Source organism: Lontra canadensis, unplaced genomic scaffold (assembly GCF_010015895.1).
Source record: "Lontra canadensis isolate GAN:19392208 unplaced genomic scaffold, GSC_riverotter_1.0 scaffold8, whole genome shotgun sequence".
Lineage (NCBI taxonomy): Eukaryota > Metazoa > Chordata > Mammalia > Carnivora > Mustelidae > Lontra > Lontra canadensis.
Genome location: NW_022631002.1, coordinates 16338051 through 16360106, shown reverse-complemented (window position 1 = coordinate 16360106; position 22056 = coordinate 16338051). Strand labels below are relative to the sequence as shown.

The 22056-nt window shown below is 38.8% G+C and overlaps 1 protein-coding gene and 1 pseudogene across 1 annotated transcript in view; one reads left to right on the top strand and one right to left on the bottom strand.

Annotated features, from left to right (window-relative positions):
* Window positions 1-22056, top strand: part of LOC116865700 (cytochrome b5 type B) — a 35694-nt gene that overhangs the window by 8746 nt on the left and 4892 nt on the right. Inside the window, exons 2-3 of the mRNA XM_032854067.1 lie at window positions 12277-12405; window positions 12927-12956. Coding sequence (XP_032709958.1) covers window positions 12277-12405; window positions 12927-12956 — 159 coding nt within the window. The remainder of the gene's footprint in view (window positions 1-12276; window positions 12406-12926; window positions 12957-22056) is intronic.
* Window positions 7411-11915, bottom strand: LOC116865927 (annotated as a pseudogene).

The following is a 22056-nucleotide window of genomic DNA, read 5'->3' as shown; positions in this document are numbered from 1 at the left end:
TCTGCCTATCTGTTTGGGTAGTGGTTCTTTTCATAACCCAGCTTAATTTTGCAGCTTCCAAATCTGAATGTTTCTAGATCTTATTTTCTTTTCTTTTTTTTTTTTTTTAAAGATTTTATTTATTTATTTGAAACAGAGAGAGAGAGATGACAAGTAGGCAGAGAGGCAGGCACAGAGAGAGAGGAGGAGCAGGCTCTCTGCTCAGAGAGCCTGATGCGGGGCTGGGATCAAGCCCTGAGCCAAAGGCAGAGGCTTTAACCCACTGAGCCACCCAGGCGCCCCTCTTCTTTTCAATAATACTTAGTAAATGAACTCAAGAAAGAACCAAAAGGCTTCCTCCCTACCACATAGGCTTTGAACAGATGAACTGACTGAAATCCTTCACTAGGGGACATTACAAAATTTCCTTTGTATCTTTGAAGTATTTCACTTGATTATTGCTGGACTGAGAGAGAAATGAATGGATCACAATCATTGTTTTGTCCCTTTTGAAAGTTTAGATTTTGGTTGCAGTGTCATTTATTTAAAACATTTTCTTTGTAACATTGTGTAACTACTTACATAATAAAAGCTAGGACAAGATCCATTAGTCTTAAAACACAAAGGCTATCCAAGACAAAATAAATTTTTGGTAAATTCATACGAGATTTAAAAGCAAAGCAAGTCCTAGAAAAAGTGGAAATTTTTCTGTTAGATTTACTGAATAAAAAGAGGGAGAAATTTATGATTTTCCAATAGATTTGAATAGTGTAGGGCCTCTCTGTAGATTATTCAGGTTAACCCCTGAAACTCTTAATGGTCTCATTTGTTTTGTTTTGCTCTGATTCAGACAAAATTAAGTTTTTGGCTAATATTAGTTATAGGCATAGATAACCTAGTTTTATTATTTTTTATTTGGTAAAACATATAAACAGAATTTTCCATTTAATCAGTTGTACACTTCAGTGGCATTAATTTCATTCACAGTATTCACAATCAACACTGATAACTTTATAAACTTTTTCATCACTTCAATCAGAACTTTGTTACCATTAGGCAATAACTACCCCCTCATCACTCTTCCTCTGATAACTTCTAGTCTGCTTTGTCTCTTTAGAATTGCTTAATTCTAGGTACCTCAAGTAGATGGCAACATAAAATATTGGTCCTTTGGTGTCTGGCTCCTTTCGCTTAACATGTTTTGGTTTTTAAAATTTTTATTGTGGTAAAATATGCATAACATGAAATTGATTATTTCAACCATGTTTAATTGTACAATTCTGTGGCATTAAGTTCATGCATGTCATTGTGTAACTCTCACCACCATTTATCTCCAGAAGTTTTTCGTCCTCCCAAAGTGAAACTGTAGCCATTAAACAATAACTCCATTGCCCCTGCTCCCAGCCCCTAGTAGTCACTGTTCGATTTTTCTGTCTTTATGAATTTGACTATTCTTGGTACCACATATAAATTGAATAATTCGATATTTGCCCTTTTGTATCTAGCTTGTTTCACTAAATATAATGTTTTCAGTGTTCATCCATGTTGTAGCATGTGTCAGAATTTCTTTTTAAGGCTGAATAACATTCCATTATATGTATATATACTGCATTCTGTTTGTCCATTCACCATTCATCAGTGGACACTTGGATTGTTTCCATCTTTTAGCTATTTGTGAACAATACTGCAGTGAACATTGGCATACAAGTATTTATCAAGAGTGCTTGTTTTCAGTTCATTTGGATATACTGCAGAGTGGAATTGCTCAGTCATACAGCTATACTGTGTTTTTTGTGGAACTCTAAACCATTTTCCACAGCAGCATTTTACATTTCCACTGACAGTGAATGAGGGTTCCAGTTTTCCCACACTGTCTCCAACACTTACTGTTTTTTCACTTACAGCCATCCTAGCCAGGTGTAAACTGGTACCTCACTGTGGTTTGACTTGTATTTGCCTAATGACTAAAGATGTTCATGTATTTACTGGTCCTCTGTGTATCTTCTTTGGAGAACTATCTAATCAAGTTCTTTGCCCATTTTTCAATTGAATTGTTTGTCTTTTTGCTTTAAAGTTGAATTTCTTTGTATATTCTGGCTATCAATCCTCTATTAAGTATTTGATTTGCAGATATTTTTCTCCCATTCTGTAGCTTGTCATTTCACTCTCTTGATAATGCCCTTTGATGTACAGAAGTATTTAATTTTGAGTTAAGTACCTCCTCATCCGTAATTACTTTAAATGTAAATGGATTAAATTCCTTTTAAAAAAAGGATTATTTGAGAAAAAGAGTGCACATGCATGTGCACAAGTGGGGTTAGGGGCACAGGATAAGGGAGGGAAAGAATTGCAAGCCCTACTGAGCGCAGAGCCCAACACGGGGCTCCATCTCAGGACCCTGAGATCACAACCTGAGCCAAAACCAAGAGTCAAAATTTCAACTAATTGAGCATACTGGAGCCTCTAAGTGGATTTAATTCCTAAATAAAAAGACAGAGGTTGACAGAATGAATAAAAATACAGGATCTCACAAGATCCTATCTACAGGAGACTCACTTTAGGGTTTTGTTTTTGTTTTTTTTTAAAGATTTTATTTAATTATTTGACAGAGTACAAGCAGAAGGGAATGGCAGGCCAGGGGGAAGGGAGAAGCAGACTCTCCAGCATTTTTTCATGTGTCTTTGGCTATTTGGTTGTTTTTTGTTGTTGTTGTTGTTGTTGGTTTTTTTGTTTGTTTGTTTGTTTGGAGAAATATCTGTTCATGTCTTCTGCCCATTTCTTGATTAGATTATTTGTCCTTTGTTTAAGTTGGTAAGTTTTTAATAGATTTTGGATACCAGCCCTTTATCTGATAAGACATTTGCAAATATCTTCTCCCTTTCTGTCAGTTGTCTTTTGGTTTTATTGACTGTTTGCTTTGCTGTGGGAAAGCTTTTTATCTTGATGAAGTCCCTATAGTTCATTTTTGCCTTTGTTTTCTTTGCTTTTGGAGATATATTTAGCAAGAATTTGCTGCAGCTGAGGTCACAGAGGTTGCTGCCTGTGTTCTCCTCCAGGATTTTGGTGGATTCCCATCTCACAGTTAGGTCTTTCATCCATTTTGAGTCTATTTTTGTGTACGGTATAAGGAAATGGTCCAGTTTCATTCTTCTGCATGTGGCCTCATTTTGGTTTTATTTGCATTTCCCCAGTGACTACTTATGTTAAGCATCTTTTCATATTCTTGCTGGCCATCTGTGGATCATCTTCAGAGAAGTGTCTACTTAAGTCCTTTGCCTGTTTTCTAATCACATTGTTTGATGTTTTCATTGTTGAATTTTAGGAGTTCCTTATGTATTCTGGATATTAACCCCTTTTGATTTACGTATCTTTTCTCTCATTCTGTAGGTTGTTTTTTCAGTTTGGTGGTCGTGTCCTTCGGTGCATAAAAAATTTTAAGTTTGATGTACTCCCATTTGTCAATTTTTAATTTTGTTGCTTATGCTTTTGGTATCATATTCAATAAAGCATTATCAAATCCAGTGTCCTAAAGCTTTTCTTCTGTATTTTCTTTTTTTTTTTTTTTTTTTTTTAAGATTTTATTTATTTATGAGAGAGAGAGAGAGAGCGAGCACAGGCAGACAGAATGGCAGGCAGAGGCAGAGGGAGAAGCAGGCTCCCTGTAGAGCAAGGAGCCCGATGTGGGACTCGATCCCGGGACGCTGGGATCATGACCTGAGCCGAAGGCAGCTGCTTAACCAACTGAGCCACCCAGGCGTCCCTCTTCTGTATTTTCTTCTAGGAGTTTTATAGTTTTGGGTTGAATGTTCAGTTCTTTAATCCATTTTCAGCTAACTTTTGTCTGTGTTATAAGGGTCCATCTTCATTCTTTTGTATGTGGATACCCAGTTTTTCCCATAATTTATTGAAGAGACTGCCTTTTCCCTATTGTGAGTGGTTCTGGCATCCCTTGTTGAAGATCATTTGACTGTATATACAAGGGTAGTTGTATATGTGATATTTTGGAAATTATTTTCCCATTAATTATAAATTCCTGAGATTTAGTCATATGACCTCACTCTAGTAAGTGAACACATTTGGGTAACCACCATCTAGAGTCTAGAACTAAACAGCATGTGGGGCTCCCAGGTGACTCAGTTAACTAAGCGTCTGTCTTTGGCTCAGGTCATGATCCTAGGGTCCTGGGATTGAGCCCTGTGTTGGGCTCCCTGCTCAGTAGGGTGTCTGCTTCTCCCTCTGCATCCCTCCTCTGCCACCCTGCTCTTGTGTTCTCTCTCTTAAATGAATAAATAAAATCTTTAAAGAACTGTATACACTTCCTTGTGCCTCCTAATCACTGCTTTCTTCTTCATCCCTGGAGGTACCCCTCTATTGACTTTAATCCTGTAGATTTGTTTTGTTTTTGAACTTTTTACAAAGGAGAGAGTCACAGGTTTTTTGTTTGTTTTGTTTTTTAAGATTTTATTTTCTTGTTAGAGAGCAAGAGAGAGAGAGAGAGAGCGAGCGTGCCCACGCACCCACGCAAGTGGTGGGGAGGGAGGGAGAGGGAGAAGCAGACTCCCTGCTGAGCAGGGAGCTCCATCCCAGGACCCTGAAATCATGACGTGAACAAAGGCAGTTGCTTAACTGACTGAGCCACCAGGCACCCTGAGAATCTCACAGTATATTGTTTTATTTCTGGTGTTTTTTGTTCGCTATTTATATTCTTTCATGTTGTGGATATTGGTGCTTGCAGTGGTTTTGTCTTTTTCATTACTGATTAGGATTCTATTGTAGGATTATATGGATTTATTTGTACTCTTGCTTATGGTCATTGGATTTTCTTTTTTCTTTCTTTCTTTTTTTTTCTTTTTAATTTTAGAGAGTGAGCACATGCGGGGGAGAATGGCAGAGGGAGAGGGACTGAGAGAATCTCAAGTAGTCTCTCTGCTGAGTGCAGAGCCTGATGTGGGGCTCCATCTCATGACCCTGAGATCACGACCTGAGCTAAAATCAAGAGTCCAACAGTTAATGGACTGCACCACCCAGGCAGCCCAGTCATTGGGTATTCAGGTTAGGGTCATAACAAATAGTGCTGCTATGATCATTTGTGTGTGTATACAAGTTCATATATCTATACACATTTCTTTTGGGTATATACTTAGGGAATTCAATTTGATTTTTTAATTAAAAGTTTTATTGAAATAATTGTAGATTCATATGTACTTGTAAAAAATAATAGATCCCTTGTATCTTTTACCCATTTCCCCCAGTGATAACATTTTGTAAAACTGTAGTACAGGGGCACCTGGGATAGTCCCTCAGCAGGCTTCCTGATCATTGAGGAAGTCTGCTTCTCCCTCTCCCTCAGCCCCTCCTTCCCTAACTATGTGTGCTCATGCACATTTTTTCTCTCAAATAAGTAAATCAAGTATTTAAAATAAACAACTGTAGTACAGTACCACGACCAGGATATTGACATTAATTGGATCCCCAGATGTTATTCTGACCTCCCCAGTTCTACTTCTATAAAATTGATTTGCCTTTTAAAGAGAAAACAAAGTGGTTTAATTTGTAGAGTCAAGAGTCATCCACTTTTGATTACAGTACTCAACATGCAAATTACATTTACCTCTTGATTCAGAAATGGCACCCTGCCACTTCCCCAGGACATTTAATCCAGACAGTTATTTCTGGGCAACTTTTCTCTATATTTCTGCCAACACTTGCCCTCTCTACCTTCTTAAAATGATGTATAAACTCTTATCCAGAATGACTGGGTCTTTAGTTCAGTTGAGTCACCATAGTATAGGACAGAGCCATTGATTTTTTTTTTTCCAACTGATTTGATGTATTCTGAATGCACTTGAAAAATATCCCATTTAAACTGTAAATGATAATTCCTTAAGGCACTTGAGAATACCACAGTGTCTCAGGGTCATCAATTTTCCCTGGACAGTTTTTTTTTTAAGATTTTATTTATTTATTTGACAGAGAGAAAGAGATCACAAGTAGGCAGAGAGGCAGACAGAGAGGGGGGAAGCAGGCTCCCTGCTGAGCAGAGAGCCCGATGTGGGGCTCGATCCCAGGACCCTGGGATCATGACCTGAGCTGAAGGCAGAGGCTTTAACCCACTGAGCCACCCAGGCACCCACCCTGGACAGTTTTTAGAGACATAGAAGGTTTGTTAAATCTATCTTGGCCCTGAGTATTCACTCTGAAAAATAATTTATTTGAATTAAGTTTTGATACCTTTGCTCTTTGTGTCATTCTGTAGGCTCAAAATGAGCAATGCAGGGATATCTGTTTTGCTTATACTTAGTAAATTTTCATTAATAAAATTATTAGTTTTGTAATGGAAGTTATTAAATACTAGTACATAAATTAGATTTAAAAATTCAGGCTATCTGAATCCCAAGAAAACAGGAGTTTACTGTGATTTAGATGTCAGGCTGATTGTATATGGTAAGTATTATAATTGTTAATGTTTCTTCCAAAAATTGAATTTTTGCTAAATTTTTATATATTATCACTAGCTTGAGTTTCCCCTTTCTTTGCCTTTCATTTCTATTGTCACCAGAAGGGAAATTTTTTTTTTAAGGTTTTATGTATTTATTTGACAGACAGAGATCACAAGTAGGCAGAGAGAGAGGGGGGAGGCAGGCTCCCTGCTGAGCAGAGACCCTGATGCGGGGCTTGATCCCAGGACCCTGAGATCATGACATGAGCTGAGGACGAGGCTTTAACCCACTGAGCCACTCAGGTGCCTCCAGAAGGGAATTTTTAAACATTTTAAAAATAGTTATTTCCCTTGGGACGCCCGAGTGGCTCAGTGGGTTAAGCCGCTGCCTTCGGTTCAGATCATGATCATAGGGTCCTGGGATCAAGTCCCACATCGGGCTCCTTGCTCAGTGGGGAGCCTGTTTCTCTCTCTGACTCTGCCTGCCATTCTGCCTGCTTCTTTATGATCTCTCTGACAAATAAATAAATAAAATCTAAAAAAACAAAACAAAACCCTGCACATAGCTAAATATGAATACACGAAAAAAAAATAGTTCTTTCCCCACGTGGCACCTGGGTGGCTCAGTGGGTTAATCTGCCTTCAGGTCATGGTCTTGGGGTCCTGGGATCGAGCCCCACGTTGGGCTCTCTGCTCGGCGGGGAGCCTGCTTCCCCCGTCTCTCTCTGCCTGCTGCTCTGCCTACTTGTGATGTCTCTCTCTGTGTCAAATAAATAAATAAAATCTTAAAAAAAAAATAGTTCTTTCCCTGTAAGTCACCCCAAACACAATCATTTCCTCCAGTTTCAAACATAAAGGGAAACCTGGCTCAGACAAAAATGAACCTTTTTGCACGTCCATGGGCTCACGTGTTCTTTTTATTCTGAGAGGTCCAGCTTAAATAGCTTACAGGGTTATGGGCTACTCTGTTCCCAACAGAGCTAATCACTGCTTCAATAAATAGAGGTCTACAATTGTTTTTTGAACATGCCTTCAAAGTGGAGATCTTTGGCCATAAGCTCCTCTTTGACATCAGCAAGTACCCACTGACAGCCTGTTAGCTCCAGAACTTTCCATTTTGCCTTGAAAGCTTTGTTGCTCTCTATGGGCATGGCTGTGGCTGCTCCAGTCATCTTGGCCCGGATTGCTTTTTTTTTTTTTTTTTTTTTTTTTTTTAAAGATTTCGTTTATTTACTTGACAGAGAGGGCACAAGCAGAGGGAGAAGAAGAAGAGGGATTGAGAGCCTAGTTCGGGGCTTGATCCCAGGACATTGGGATCATGACCTGAGCCAAAGGCAGATGCTCAACCTACTGAGCCACCCAGGCATGCCTGCCTGGATTATTCTTTGTCGGTCATTGGCTTTATTTTGGCCCAGAATGAGAGAATAAATGCTCTGAATCCCAAATACGTAGAATTACCAGGACGTAGCATGTACTCAGATGGAGCTAATGTGAGTAGTTGAATTTCTTCCTATAGCATAGGCTTAAAAAACAGCATCAGTAGAAATAGGCCTTTGGTTGTAACAAAGCCTAAGCATGTCGTGTTTATCCATTTAGTAGTTAATGGATAGTAGTTAGAATGATTGGGATGACATTTGTTAAATTCCCTTTCACCATGTCTGTGAGCATAGTGGAATCAGTCATAAGAGAAGGTAGTACTGTTTTCTCTTTAGTTTTTTGGAAAATCCGTCCTTCGTGGTGTTGGAAGTAATATTTTCATGTCAAGAAGGACTGTTTGGGAATATTATTTCCATTTTCCCTGAGGACTGTGCTATGTAATAGGACTTCAGCTGTCAAATACTTGCTCCTGGGTGAGTTTCTTGTCACTCTGCAGCAGGATGGACACATAGTGGTGGATCATGCCCACAGAGGGGGTGATGGTGAACATGGGCAGGGCCACTAGAGACTCATATTGGAGTCGAGCTGCAGCTCCTGCTATCTTTTTTTTTTTTTTAATCTTATTTATTTATTTGACAGATCACAGGTAGGCAGAGAGATAGGCTAAGAGGGGGAAGCAGGCTCCCTGCTGAGCAGAGAGCCCCATGTGGGGCTCCATCCCAGGACCCTGAGACCATGACCTGAGCCGAAGACAGAGGCCTAACCCACTGAGCCACCCAGGTGCCCCTCTTTTTTTTTTTTTTTTTAAAGATTTTATTTTATTTTTTTACACGGAGAGGTGTGGAGGGACAGAGGGAGAAGGAGAGAGAATCTTAAGCAGGCTGCATGCCCAGCACAGAGCCAGACTCGGGGCTCGATCTCACAGCCCTGAGATCATGACCTGAGCTGGAATCAAGAGTCAGGCACTTAACTGACTGAGCCATCCAGTCACCCTCTAAAGATTTTATTTTTATGTAATCTTCACACTCAGTGTGCAACCCTGTTGCAGGGTTACATGCTTTACCAATTGTGCCAGTCAGGCGCCTCTCCCACCAGCTTTATTTATTGAGAGCCAGCCTAGTCAGAGTCATAGGCCAGGCCTTGAGCCTGGACATTACCTTGTTCCGGAACTGGCCATGGCTGTGCTGTGGCCTCAGGCCTAGTGCACTGCCTTCAGCTGGGTTGCCATTTTATTTTATTTTATTTTTATTATTTTAATTAGTTTATTTGAGAGAGCGAGTGCAGGGGGCTAGGGACAGAGGGAGAGAATCTCAAGCAGACTCCGTGCTCACACAGGGCTCAAACTCATGACCCTGAGACCATGACCTGAGCCAAAAGTCAGGTGCTCAACCAACTGAGCCACCCAAGGTACCCCTGCCATTTTATTTTATTATTTTACTTTTTTAAAAGATTTTATTTTTTGACAGAGAGCGAGACAGGGAGAGAGGGAATACAAGCAGGGGGAGTGGGAAAGGGGAGAAGCAGGCCTCCTACTGAGCAGAGAGCCTGATTGATGTCTGATGGGGTCTTGATCCCAGGATTCTAGGATCATGACCCAAGCTGAAGGCAGACACAACAACTGAGCCACCCAGGTGCCTCTGCCATTTGATTTAATTTGATTTATTTTATTTTTTAAAAGATTTTATTCATTTATTTGAGAGAGTGGGAGAGAGCATGAGCGGGGAGAAGGTCAGAGGGAGAAGCAGACTCCCCACGGAGCCGGGAGCCCGATGCAGGACTCAACCCCGGGACTCGGGGATCATGACCTGAGCCAAAGGCAGCCGCTTAACCAACTGAGCCACCCAGGCACCCTGCCATTTGATTTTAAATAGTATCTGAAGTTTATAGAGTTCTAAAATAGTCACCAAGTTTCCCTAAAATCTTCTGCTTGTTCTAAACCATCTGTAGTAAAACCACATATTGAAGTGAAAGGTAATAAACCTAGGGTTTTTTTGACCACTCCAACCTTCCTTGCCTCAGTGGAAAAAAAAAAAAATCAGGCTGTAAGACAGCGTATATGATATGAATTCATTTTTATAAAAACATGGAAACTTTTATTTATCACTGCCTACTTTATCAAATAAGTACTCAATAAAATGTAGCATAATGATTAAAATGAATATGTAGTATTAAATACACAGTATTGAATATACAGTAAAATATACAGTATTATATATTGAATATATAGTAAATATACTATATATTGAACATACAGTAAAATATACAGTATGCAGTGTGTGTGTATGTACACTGAATATACAGTAAAAACAGTGGATGTATATTATATATAATTGTGTAAGTGTGGCAGTTGTGGGCGGGCACACGCACAAGTGGTGGTGGGGGAAGAGGCAGAAGGAAAGGGAGAATGAAAAGCAGGCTCCAAGCCCAGCTTGATCTCACCACCGTGAGATCATCACGAGAACCAGAGTCAAGAGTTGGAGCTTAAATGACTGAGCCACCCAGGCACCCCAAGTGTTGCACTTTCTTATTTATTTATAAGTGGTGAGAGATTGATGAAAATGAAAATACTTTGTAGCTGTAGATAAAACCATGCAGGAAGTCATAAATTCAGCCATTTCCTGAAATATCTCAAGCTGCTGAGATTTTGTTATCCTTTTGCTCTCTGAAAGGCAACATAATAGTTGGGATGTATTATAAAGAAAAACTGTCTTCACAGTTGAGGCATATAGAGCACATTGTGGAGCACCTGTGTGGCTTAGTTGGTTGGGCACCTGCTTTCAGCTCAGGTCGTGACCTCAGGACCTCAGGTCCTGGAATCAAGTCCCGCAGGGGGCTCCTTGCTCAGTGGGGAGTCTACTTCTCCCTCTCCCTCTGCCCCTCCCTGTGCTTGCCCCCCACTTGCCCCCTCCAAATAAAGAAATAAATTCTATTTAAAATAAGGATGAGGGGCGCCTGGGTGGCTCAGTGGGTTAAAGCCTCTGTCTTCGGCTCAGGTCATGATCCCAGGGTCCTGGGATCGAGCCCCACATCGGGCTCTCTGCTCTGCGGGGAGCCTGCTTCCTCCTCTCTCTCTCTGCCTGCCTCTCTGCCTACTTGTGATCTCTGTCAAGTGAATAAATAAAATCTTTAAAAAAATAAAATAAGGATGATAATACTCCTGCTTAAAAGGTTGTTATAATAAAAACTACTTAAGGGCGCCTGGGTGGCTCAGTTGGTTGAGCAACTGCCTTCGGCTCAGGTCATGATCCCGGACTTCCAGGATCGAGTCCCGCATCGGGCTCCCAGCTCCTTGGGGAGTCTGCTTCTGCCTCTGACCTTCTCCTCTCTCATGCTCTCTCTCACTCATTCTCTCTCAAATAAATAATAAAATCTTTAAAAAAATTAAAAAAAAATAACTACTTAAAAGCATCACCTGATATTTTAAAAACACAAATTTAGATGTGTCATCTAATGTAAATTCTAAATTTACTCATTGTAAGTAAATGTTTATTGAATGTTTAAGTCAGGGACTGTGTTAAATGTAATTTTTAAATATTTATTTTCTTAATAGGTGGTACTTCATTTGGTAAAACAATCTATAAAGGGTATATAGTGAAAAATCTTTTTCCTGGCCCCTAGGTTCTTTTCAGAGAGAGAGAGAGATTGATTTATATTTATACATTTAATATTTATAAAATTTATTAATTTACTATTAACTTATTAATATTTAATGTATAAATATATATTTAAAGTCACAGATGGTAACATTATATAAACTTTACCTTTCTCTTTCTGAGTACAAAGTATTTCATATTTGTATCTCATTTGTTTAATAGTAGTGAAAATAGTTACTCCTGTTATCTCCATTTTATAATCAGGAAAGCAAAGACCTTTCAATTTCTTAGTACCTTGTCCAGGGTAATAGAGCTAGTCAGTTATAGACAGAATCTACTTCCTGGGTATAAAGGCAGTATTTTGGTATCACTTACTTAACTTTTTATCTTGAAACCATTTCAAACTTGCAGAAAAGTTGCAGGAGTAGAATAAAGAATTCCATACACTCCTTGACCAGAGTCTCCATTCGGATTTCTGCAGCCGTCTTGATAATGTTGGCAAAAAGGGTCAATCCAGGAGCGCACATTGTCCCCAGTTGTCCCGTCTTGCTGGCCTTCAACCTGCGGCTTTTCTTCAGGCTTTCCGTAGCTTTTCTGACCTTGATATTTTTGGTGATCACAGGTCGGTCCTTTTGTAGAATCTCTCTCAATCTGCTGTTGTCCTAGATTTCTTCACAGTTATGCCAGTATTACACATTTTTGTACGAATATCAGCAATCACGTTAACATTCTTCCCATTGCGTCCCGTCAGGTGGCATCAGTGTCGATTCGTCCCATGACTCCCATTAAGGGGAAAAAAAAAAAAAAAGGAGCAGAAGGGGGAAAAGTAACTTACATGAGTTTTCACTTCAGAGGGCCCTATATTCAGCAAATATCTTTTCTTTGTAGCATCCTGGGGGAGAAGAGGTTCTGCTGGAACAAGCTGGTGCAGATGCAAGTGAAAGCTTTGAAGATGTAGGCCACTCCTCTGATGCCAGAGAGATGCTAAAGCAGTACTATATCGGTGATGTGCATCCGGTAAGAACGCGCCGGGCGAGGAGCGCATACCGAGACGAGGCTGCTGAACAGCCACAGAACACACGGAGAGGGAATGAATTATTAAAATGGAAATTCATTCATCCCTGCCACCAGGCTCTGTATTCTCCCAAATCATTTTGTCTGCTGTGCTGAGATGGGGCTTCTTGTATGTGAAGCAACACCGGTACTTATCTGAAAAGTCAAGAGAAATGGTTTTGGAGGGTTTTTTTTAACTGATTTTTATAACGCAGTTACATCTCTACCTGAAACAATGATTTGGTAGTTCTTGGAAGTTCCTTGCTAAAGGTGGTAGCTATGGACATTCTGACAAGGGACCCTGATAGGCGGAGTTGGGGGTGGGAGAGCATCTGCCCTTCTACAGATCTTGGTATCTCTCAGAGAATTCTCTGCTACCAAGGATGTTGTCTCGTGGTCTAAGCTTAGAAACAAGCACATAGTGCCCAGAGTGAGAATGCATTTGGAAATGACTTAAAATGTTATTTGTTTTCCTTTTTTAACAGAATGATCTTAAACCTGACAGTGGTAGCAAGGTAAGAAGTCATCTGTTTCTCTTGTGTGTTTCAAATGTTTATATTTCTATTTAACTCAAATAGAATGGCTTTTTAAAAAGTTATCTTAACAAGAGAAGTGTTTACTTTTCAAAACCCCAGGCAAAAAATCCCTTTTTCTTTTCTTTTCTTTTTTTTTTTTTTTCAGGAATTTGGACTCAGTGCCATCTTAGGAAAAAAGAATAGCTGAGTCTTGAACAGTAGGAAACATTTTGTTCATGTTTCCATTTGCATTTAAAAAAAAAATTCTAGCCAGTGGGTTCAATTGTAAAAAAGTATTTCTTATTCTTACATTAAATAGTACAGGTGATAATAATTCTGTGTTGGCAAAATAATTGGAACGTTGATTTTCACTTTCAGGTCTTCAGAGTTACAGATTAAGTAATTGACCAGAATGGGCCTTTCTGTCCCTGTTACCTGTGTTTAATCCTTTTATCGTATAGGCTCAAACAGGCCTATTCCCATTTCGCTTACTCCGTGATACAGCAAAAACAAAAGACTAAATATTTGAAAACCTTAATGTGCACTGCATAACATACCAAGCACAAAATATGAAAGCCTTTTAGCTTCCCATAAGCGGGGCTATTATTTCCCTTACTGCTTCAGGCTTTTTCTTGACTTCCTCCTTCCCAGAGCTCTCAGGTTACCCTTTCACTTAAAGGGACAGCAGTTTAGTTGGAATCAGAACATCATGGTAGCAACTTTCTGCATTAGAGCTTCTTGTTTCCCTTTCCTCACTGAGCTGGAATTGCTAAACTTGTTGGGTAGAGGACTTAAAGTTGGCCTCGACAGAAGAATTCTTTTAACTCAAGAGATGGCTTGACTGTGTCTGCCGTGTGTTACTATGCAGTCTAGACTGTTCTGTGCAAATTAACTCACCTGTCTTGCTACATCTTGTTGTTCTGAATTGTTGAATTGTTCGTGAAGGGGGATGAAATGATTATTTAAATGCTTCTAGAGCACTGTTGGTTGGTCTCTCTTCCCCCTCTCCTAGCGCATGTAATGAAGGTAAAGTACGAGCTGCGCGTCGCCTTGCTGAGTGTATCGAGGGTGTCTGGGAAACACTGGTCTCAGTTAAAGTAAACATTTCATTCAAGGGATGTTCCCATTTGTACAAGAGATAGACTTTGTGTCTAGGAACCACAGCCCACTTCTACACAACATTCATGAGAGTACTTTACTGAGACAATAGAAAATATTTGGGGGATTAGAATTGTCAAAAAGTCTACAAATAGCTGCTGCTTCTTTTTTTTTTTTTTTTAAGATTTTATTTATTTATTTGACAGAGATCACAAGTAGGCAGAGAGGCAGGCAGAGAGAGAGAGGGGGAAGCAGGCTACTCGCTGAGTAGAGAGCCTGATACGAGGCTCCATCCCAGGACCGGATCATGACCTGAGCCGAAGGCAGAGGTTTTAACCCACTGAGCCACCCAGGCGCCCCACAAATTGCTGCTTATTGCTATATTTCTTCCTTGGTAGTTCAGTATGTGGTGAGGACCATTCTTAGGAATGGAGAGTGGTGTTTTTCAGATTCTGTCCCTTGGACCACCTGTGTTGGAATCCCTAGGCATGTTTCTGAAATGTCTATTTCCTGGGCTTCCACTACCGCTGATTCATAATCTTTGGAAATGGGACTTGGGAATTTGCAGTTGAAGTAACCCAGGTAGCCAAGCACCAGACTTTTTGCTAAGTGATGTGCCCATCTTTTCATTTGAAAACTTCACAGATGTCTCAGCTAAATTAAATCTCTTGAGCCTTGGACTTTTTATAAGAAATAAGGGGGTGGGACCTCTTTCAACTCACTGAATTCTATATTAATTTAGAAGTTTCCAAATGTAGTTTGGCCCCTGCCTGGTATAAACAGTGACTAAAGGCTTTATATTTGAAGCTGTTTTCCTCATGTCTGTTGTACCCAAAGGACTGTCTCCATTAAATAGAGAGTAGGTTATAGAGTGTTTCCAGTCACACTCCTTTATTTTAGGTGGATCAGGCAAGGAAACCTTTGGGGAAAATTTCAAGGCCATCTATGTGGGTTTTCACAGAGCTATATTTATATATATTTCAGTTCCAGGAAGAAAGTCCTGGTCTTTCAGATTTACTTCCTATAATGATTGTAAATAAGCACTTCTGAATCTAGGATGTAGAAGTCCCCTTTCTTAATTTTTCTTCACTCACCATGAAATAAAGGATGTAAAATTCATTTCATTAATACTTTCTTTTGGTTACAGGTTCCTAAACCTCTACAAAGAAGTGATTTTTTTTTTAAAGCCTAATTAAGAGGCGTCTTCTGCCTCAGGGGACAGAGTTTTCATTTCCCTTCTCTTTCTTTTACCTTCCTTCATTTCTCCACTTCTCTCCTCCCCCGCCCCCACAGCTTCCCATTGCTTCCCTGCCTGAAACTAGCCCCCAACCCATGCAAAATTAAAAAAAAACAAAAAACAAAAAACAGCAACAAAAAAACCATCACCCAGAACATGCTATTCCACAGTATAAATCAGGAACCTTTCCCCAGTTTTTTGGCAACTACCTTTCACACTGCTTTTGCTACAACAGAGGTAAATAATTGATGGTCACCATTGTTTTCTTGTTAGATTGGTAATGCCTGAGTTCTGAAGCCCTGAAATAGTACAAAACTAAAATGTAAAAGCTTAGAAACTACAGATCTGCCAGCAGATGTTTTTCTCCCCTGCTTCAGGGGTAGATAAAAGACTAGAATTACCAACCTTTTTGTCTCTGAATATCTTCCTCCCTAGAATTGTCCCCATGCTGAGAGCCATCAGTCTTCTGTTCCTTCTTGAGTTTCTTGAGTTAACATTTTTTTGGTCTGCTTTAGAGTAAGGAAACTCACCTTAGGAACATGTGGTGTTTTCTGTGCCATTTTGTCTGCCTGTCTACTATAGGGCGAGTAAGCTAGACAGTTTGTGGTTCGTGATACCTCTCTTTGGGTCATGGGTTCCCATGTGGGTTCACGGTTTAAGCTGCCAGCACTTGAGGAGATGAGGTACATACACATGCTAACCTGGCAAAAGTAGTCATTTCATTCACTTATCAGCAGATATTACCTAGGTGACAGTTCAGCTGCTTCAAGTATCGTTACAATGAGCAGACTCAGTAACCTGACCATTATCCCATTTATTTTATTTTTATTTTTTTTTAAGATTTTCATTTATTTATTTGACACAGAGAGAGATCACAAGTAGGCAGAAAGGCAGGCAGAGAGAGAAGGGGGGGAAGCAGGCTCCCCGCTGAGCAGAGAGCCTGATGCGGGACTCGATCCCAGGACCCTGGATCATGACCCAAGCCAAAGGCAGAGGCTTTAACCCATTGAGCCACCCAGGTGCCCCCATTATCCCATTTAAATTTTTGAATGGGTAGTACATAATGTACATGCCAAAAAATTGAAATAGTTTTAAAAAGTGTACTTTTATATATATATATCTTATATATAAATAATACCTATTGCTTATATATAATTATGTTAATTGTATTAATATATAAATAATACACATATACTTTTATATACAGTGACTGCCTTCCATCTCTAATTCTCAGTCTCCCAGTTCCTCTTCCTCAGAGGTAGCCAGCTACCATTTTCTTGTTTTCTCTTCCCAAGAGATTCTATGCATTCAGAAATATAAATGGGTAGACAGATGTATCCACTGATGATTCAGTTGATAAGCAGACCAACCATTGGCTCCTTTAAAAAAGTCACATACTGTTGTTTCTTTTTACTTAAAATTTTTATCTTAGTGATTGTTCTTTCTTTTTCTACAAGAAATCCTCTTTATTTTTTTTTCAAATTTTTACTTAAATTCTGGTTACTTAACATACAGTGCAGTTAGTGATTGTTGTTTAACAGTATTCTGTAGACAAGAATTTTGATGAGATGGCATTTACCATACTTAATGGAATTGGATGTGTTTTTTAAAAACAAGTAAGATTGTGGGGTGCCTGGGTGGCTCAGTTGCTTGAGCATCTGTCTTCCACTCGACTTGTGGTCCCAGGGTCCTGGGATTGAGGCCCACGTTGGCTCCCTGCTCATTGGGGAGTCTGCTTCTCCCTCTCCCTCTGCCTCCCCACCCATGCTCTTTTTCTTGCTTGCTCTTTCTCTCAAGTAACTAAATAAAACCTTTTTAAATAAATAAATAAAAACAAATAAAAATATCTTTCCATAAAGACTTGACATATTACTTGAACTTCATTTTCTTTTTTAAAATTAAGAATTAACTTTTGAACTCTAGGAAATTCCACATATGTTAGAAGCAATCTATAAATTGCATTTAAAAGCAGATACATGGGGCCACCTGGGTGGCTCAGTGGGTGCCGGAGCCTCTGCCTTTGGCTCAGGTCATGGTCCCAGGGTCCTGGGATTGAGCCCTGCATATAGCTCTCTGCTCAGCGGGGAGCCTGCTTCCTCCTCTCTCTCTGCCTGCCTCTCTGCCTACTTGTGATCTCTGTCTGTCAAATAAATAAATAAAATCTTTTAAAAAAATAAAATAAAAGCAAATACATGGGGCGCCTGGGTGGCTCAGTCGTTGGGTGTCTGCCTTTGGCTCAGGTCATGATCCCAGGGTTCTGGAATCAAGCCCTGCATAGGGCTCTCTCCTCAGCGGGGAGTCTGCTTCTCCCTCTCTCACATCCCCTGCTTGTGTTCCCTCTCTGTCAAATAAATAAATAAAATATTTAAAAAATAAAAAAAAAGATTTTTTTTTCTTCCTGATGCAACTGACTTCTGTCATACAACAGTTTTCTAGAATACATACATAATATTCAGTTTACCTTCTCTTTTATGGGAGAGAAACTAAAAAGAATACATTGTTTGTAATTATGTAATGTAGTTACTTGGTTGCATCATACCAAAAATTTCCTTCAAAAAATTGTTTAATATTCCTGTCATACGTAAAAGCTGGCTCATTAATGTTTGGAACGGTTATGCAGATGCCCTTCAGACAAGCAGTGATTGCTCTTTACCAGATAATTTTGCATGGTTGATTCATTGTTCCTGATTTCGCCTGACATTTCTTTTTTGAAACATAATATTTTTAAATAAAGCATAGAGTGTAATGGCAAAATGCCTCTTGTAAAACAAAATACCCATTGCTGAGGCATCTCAAGGATTAATGTCTTCTCATGACGCTTTATTTAGAGATAGTTTGTAGTTTTGCGAAAGAAGGTGTTGGAAGGATAAGGTAACATCTTTTTCAAATCAGCCCTCCAGTGTTAGAACACGTTTTTCACTTCTTTGGTCCCAGTAGAAATTACTCTGTGAATGTTGAGTTTTTTTCTTCAGTGATGTCTTATATATGTTATCACAGTGGGTTCTTGAGACAGTTGTACAGAAATTTATCTTAGAGGGTGTTTTTCATCTTTGAATTTTGCTCTTATATGCAGGAAAATATTTTTTACTTGACCGGGCTGGCTCTAGGGATGATATATCCTTTAATAAAACAGTAATTATTAATTATTAATACATTAGAGCCTCTCTAGAAAGAGAAGATCCTCTAGATCCACACATGGCCATGTCCTAGTTGGGACTATAATATGTTGAAGTCATGTATTTAAATAGTCAGACTTTTTAGATTTTAAGAAATTAATTCTGAAATTCATATTGTGAGTGTTCATGCTATAAAGTCCATTGTATCATGGGGGGAAAATCCTTTCCAATAGTGTTTGCAACCGAAAGTTCCAAAGTTGTTTTTCATAAGTTACTGGCCACATAGAAACCAAAGCGCACTAAATAAAAAGCTACAAAAAATGTTGGACCACCCAGATATTCATGAGCTTCACTGAAGGTGTTATGTGGCTAAAAATCCACTTTTTCCAGTTTTAAATACTTGGAATCCTCTTGGAATAGCAAGCATCTAGTTTAGGAATTAAAACGTAAGCTCCTAAAAGGAAAAAAAAAAAAAGCTCCTTATATACCTTCAATAGATTTCCCTTTTACTTAAACATCTGAAAGTCTAAACTATTCACGCTAAAGGTTTACTTTATAAATGCCATGTCTATATATCTTGATGCATCATAATCCTAATTCTGGTGTGTTGTTTCCTATGTTTATGTTCTGCTGATAGAGTATACTATTCCTTAGGCATGTGTTTTCCCATGTTTTTTTCAAAAACGGCTTTCATAGTGAAACCATGCCCACTGACCCCCAAATCCTTTCCTGTATGTTTGCCAATTACTACATTTCTTTGTCGTTTTCTTAACCATATCAGAGAGTCCGTACTTTCAGTACAGTGCCTCTTGGAATAGTATCTAGAAAAATATAGATACTCTATAAAGAGTATCTTATACCAGGTGTAAGATAGAAAAAATCTACATGTGGGTAGTGCTTCTTCAATCTTTCCAGACATGGAAGACTAGTGTTTCCTTCCCTCTAACTTAGAACGCTGCTATTGTAGATTTTGTGAAAATGCCCTTGGGTCAGAAAATTGTGTTGAGTTAATTAAATACAGCTTTAGAATTAGAGTTTATCTGGTTTGAGCCTTTCATTTTATAAGTGAGGAAACCAATTTAGCATTGAGCTTGAAGACTGTAGACAGTTTCAGTTATGAGCAGCGTAATAAAAAGGGTACTCAGATATTAGGAAATATTTCCTTTTGCCCTCAGAGCCCATGTTTATTTAATGAGGGAATTAACGCCTTAATTAACCTCGAACTTAAGAAACCGTTTATTCAAACAGCTCATTTCTGTTAATTTTGAACTAAAATCAGAGTAGACTTAAAACAGTTTGGTAGTTTGGAAGTATATTCCAGAAACATGCATATTAATTACTTGGTAAGGCTTTTTGGTAGAACTCTGGATTTGATCTCCCTTGTAACTAAAATCGTACAGTATTGCAGTTTTATCCTTTCATGCCAAGTATTGAGCAGTCACTGTTCTCCTGACCAAAAATCTTGCATGTAAATTAAGATGTGGGCAAGAACATTACCAGCCAGATATGCCTGAACACACAAAGGGGTAAGTTAAAGTCAATCATAAACTGTAGGAATTTCACTTACAAATCCATTAGATTGAGCACAGAGCTTTGGAGTGGAAATGGGGAGCTGTGCATAGAGACAATGGCAGGGTGGGAGGTTTTGTGTGAACAAAGCCTTTTCTTTTCATTTTGTTAAATTAAAAATAACTTACTTGGCTTCTTTCCAAACTTGGCTGAGGTACTTGGCTTCTAAGAGCAGTGCCTTAAACAACTCTTTCGTTATAGCTGATTAGAAGTGGAATCACTGTAGTTTGGGATTTACTTGGCTGTCAGTGTCCTAAAGAAAGGGTCCACTTCTTTCTCTTCTTTTTCCTCCAGTGGTAGGGAAGTTGGTCTTTTTTCCTCCAGGGATGGAATGATCTTAAAACAGGAATTGAGGTACTTAGTTGTTTTGTTTTGTTTTTCCTTTAAGTATGTTTAATTTTTTTTAGTGTTTACTAGAAACTATTAGAGTTAGAGCGTATTCCGGTCTTCTTTCTGGTCTTTTTCTTTTCTCAGTTGCTTTCCACATTGTCTGAGGTTCATTCCAGTTAGCACACATGCCAGGCTTTTAGTTGTAAAAGAAGCTAAAGGTTTGAAATCTAGAAAATCCAGTACTATGAATATCGGCTTTTACTGTGACTACAGATTAAACATAACACATATATTACTCTGTAATGCTTTCATGTAAGCCTTTCAAATTATTCCAGATTTTTTAATACTGACTGTACATTTTTTGTTCCAAAATCATTGGTATATACGTGGATAAAGCATAAAAGACCATAGACATCCTATTTTTGATGAAATTCAATTATTTCAAGGCTACTGTAGTGGAATCTTTTAAAAGGCAACATTATAAATTAATCTAATACACACTCTACCGTAATTACTACAAGCACCACCTTCCAAATTTATAAAACATTTGCTGTATTTCTCAAAGAGTGACTTGTAACATGTTTTAATTAATCTGACTCATGATGTTCTACTAGAAATGTTCCAGATAGCAGTAATCATCAAGGTCTCAAAGAAGTATAGTAGTTTATTAATGTGGTTTATCTGAAACTTCTTATGAAAGGTTATATTTGCCAGTAGTTTATTTGCTGCTTATTTCTTTCGGGTTTGGGGCATGTATTCATTTGCATGGCAGTGTTTTGGGTATATGAGATGAAAACTCATTTCATGATCTGCCCTAAAGTATCTACACCACTGTGTAGGGTTTTTGGAAATTCTTGGTGATTACTGAAAATTGTGGTTAAACAGAGTTAATATTCTGTGTTCACACCGGAGCATACTTCTGCGTATTGGCAAAGAGGATATTTTGGGCCGTAGTAACCTATGCTAATGGGTGTGTATGCTAATGCCTGCTAACCTCTGGTAGTAAGTTAGCAGGCCTTTTGTATATACAGCTACTTAATGGACTCCAGACCTTCATTTGATATTTACTTAAGTTGGATTTTTAAATTTTGATAACAGCTTTTTAAGATATAATTCACATACCATCCAATTAATTCTTTAAGATCTGCCTGTCCAGGGGTTTAGTATATCCATAGAGCTGTGCCTCCATAATCACAATATCACAATAATTTTGGAACATTTTCATCACTCCAGAAAGAAAGCAGATAGCATTAGCAGTCATTCCCATTCCCTTCCAACTCCTTTGCCCCTGCTACTCCTCCAGCCCTAGGGAATCACAGATCTACTTCCTGCCTCTAGATTTGCCTGTGCTGAACCTTCATACAAATGGATTTCTATAATATTTGTATAATATGTCGTGTTTTGTATCCTCATTTCACTTAGCATGTTTTCTTCATGGTTCATCCATGTTGAAGCATGGATCAGTACTTCATTGCTTTTTATTGCCCAAATTTTGCTTTTAAGGTTATTTTGATATTTTCCCCCTTAATTCCGTTCTTCCCATTTCATTGTTAAACAAGCCATAGGGTTTCTACTCCTAATTATGACGATTTCTGAGAGTAACCATTTCATCTCTATAAGCCACGGAGAAACCATCTGCACACGCTAGAGCATTTCACAGTTGATTTTTTTTCACACAAGTTTTTATTTTTATTTTTTTATTTTTTTATTTTTTTAAGATTTTATTTATTTGTCAGTGACAGAGGGAGAG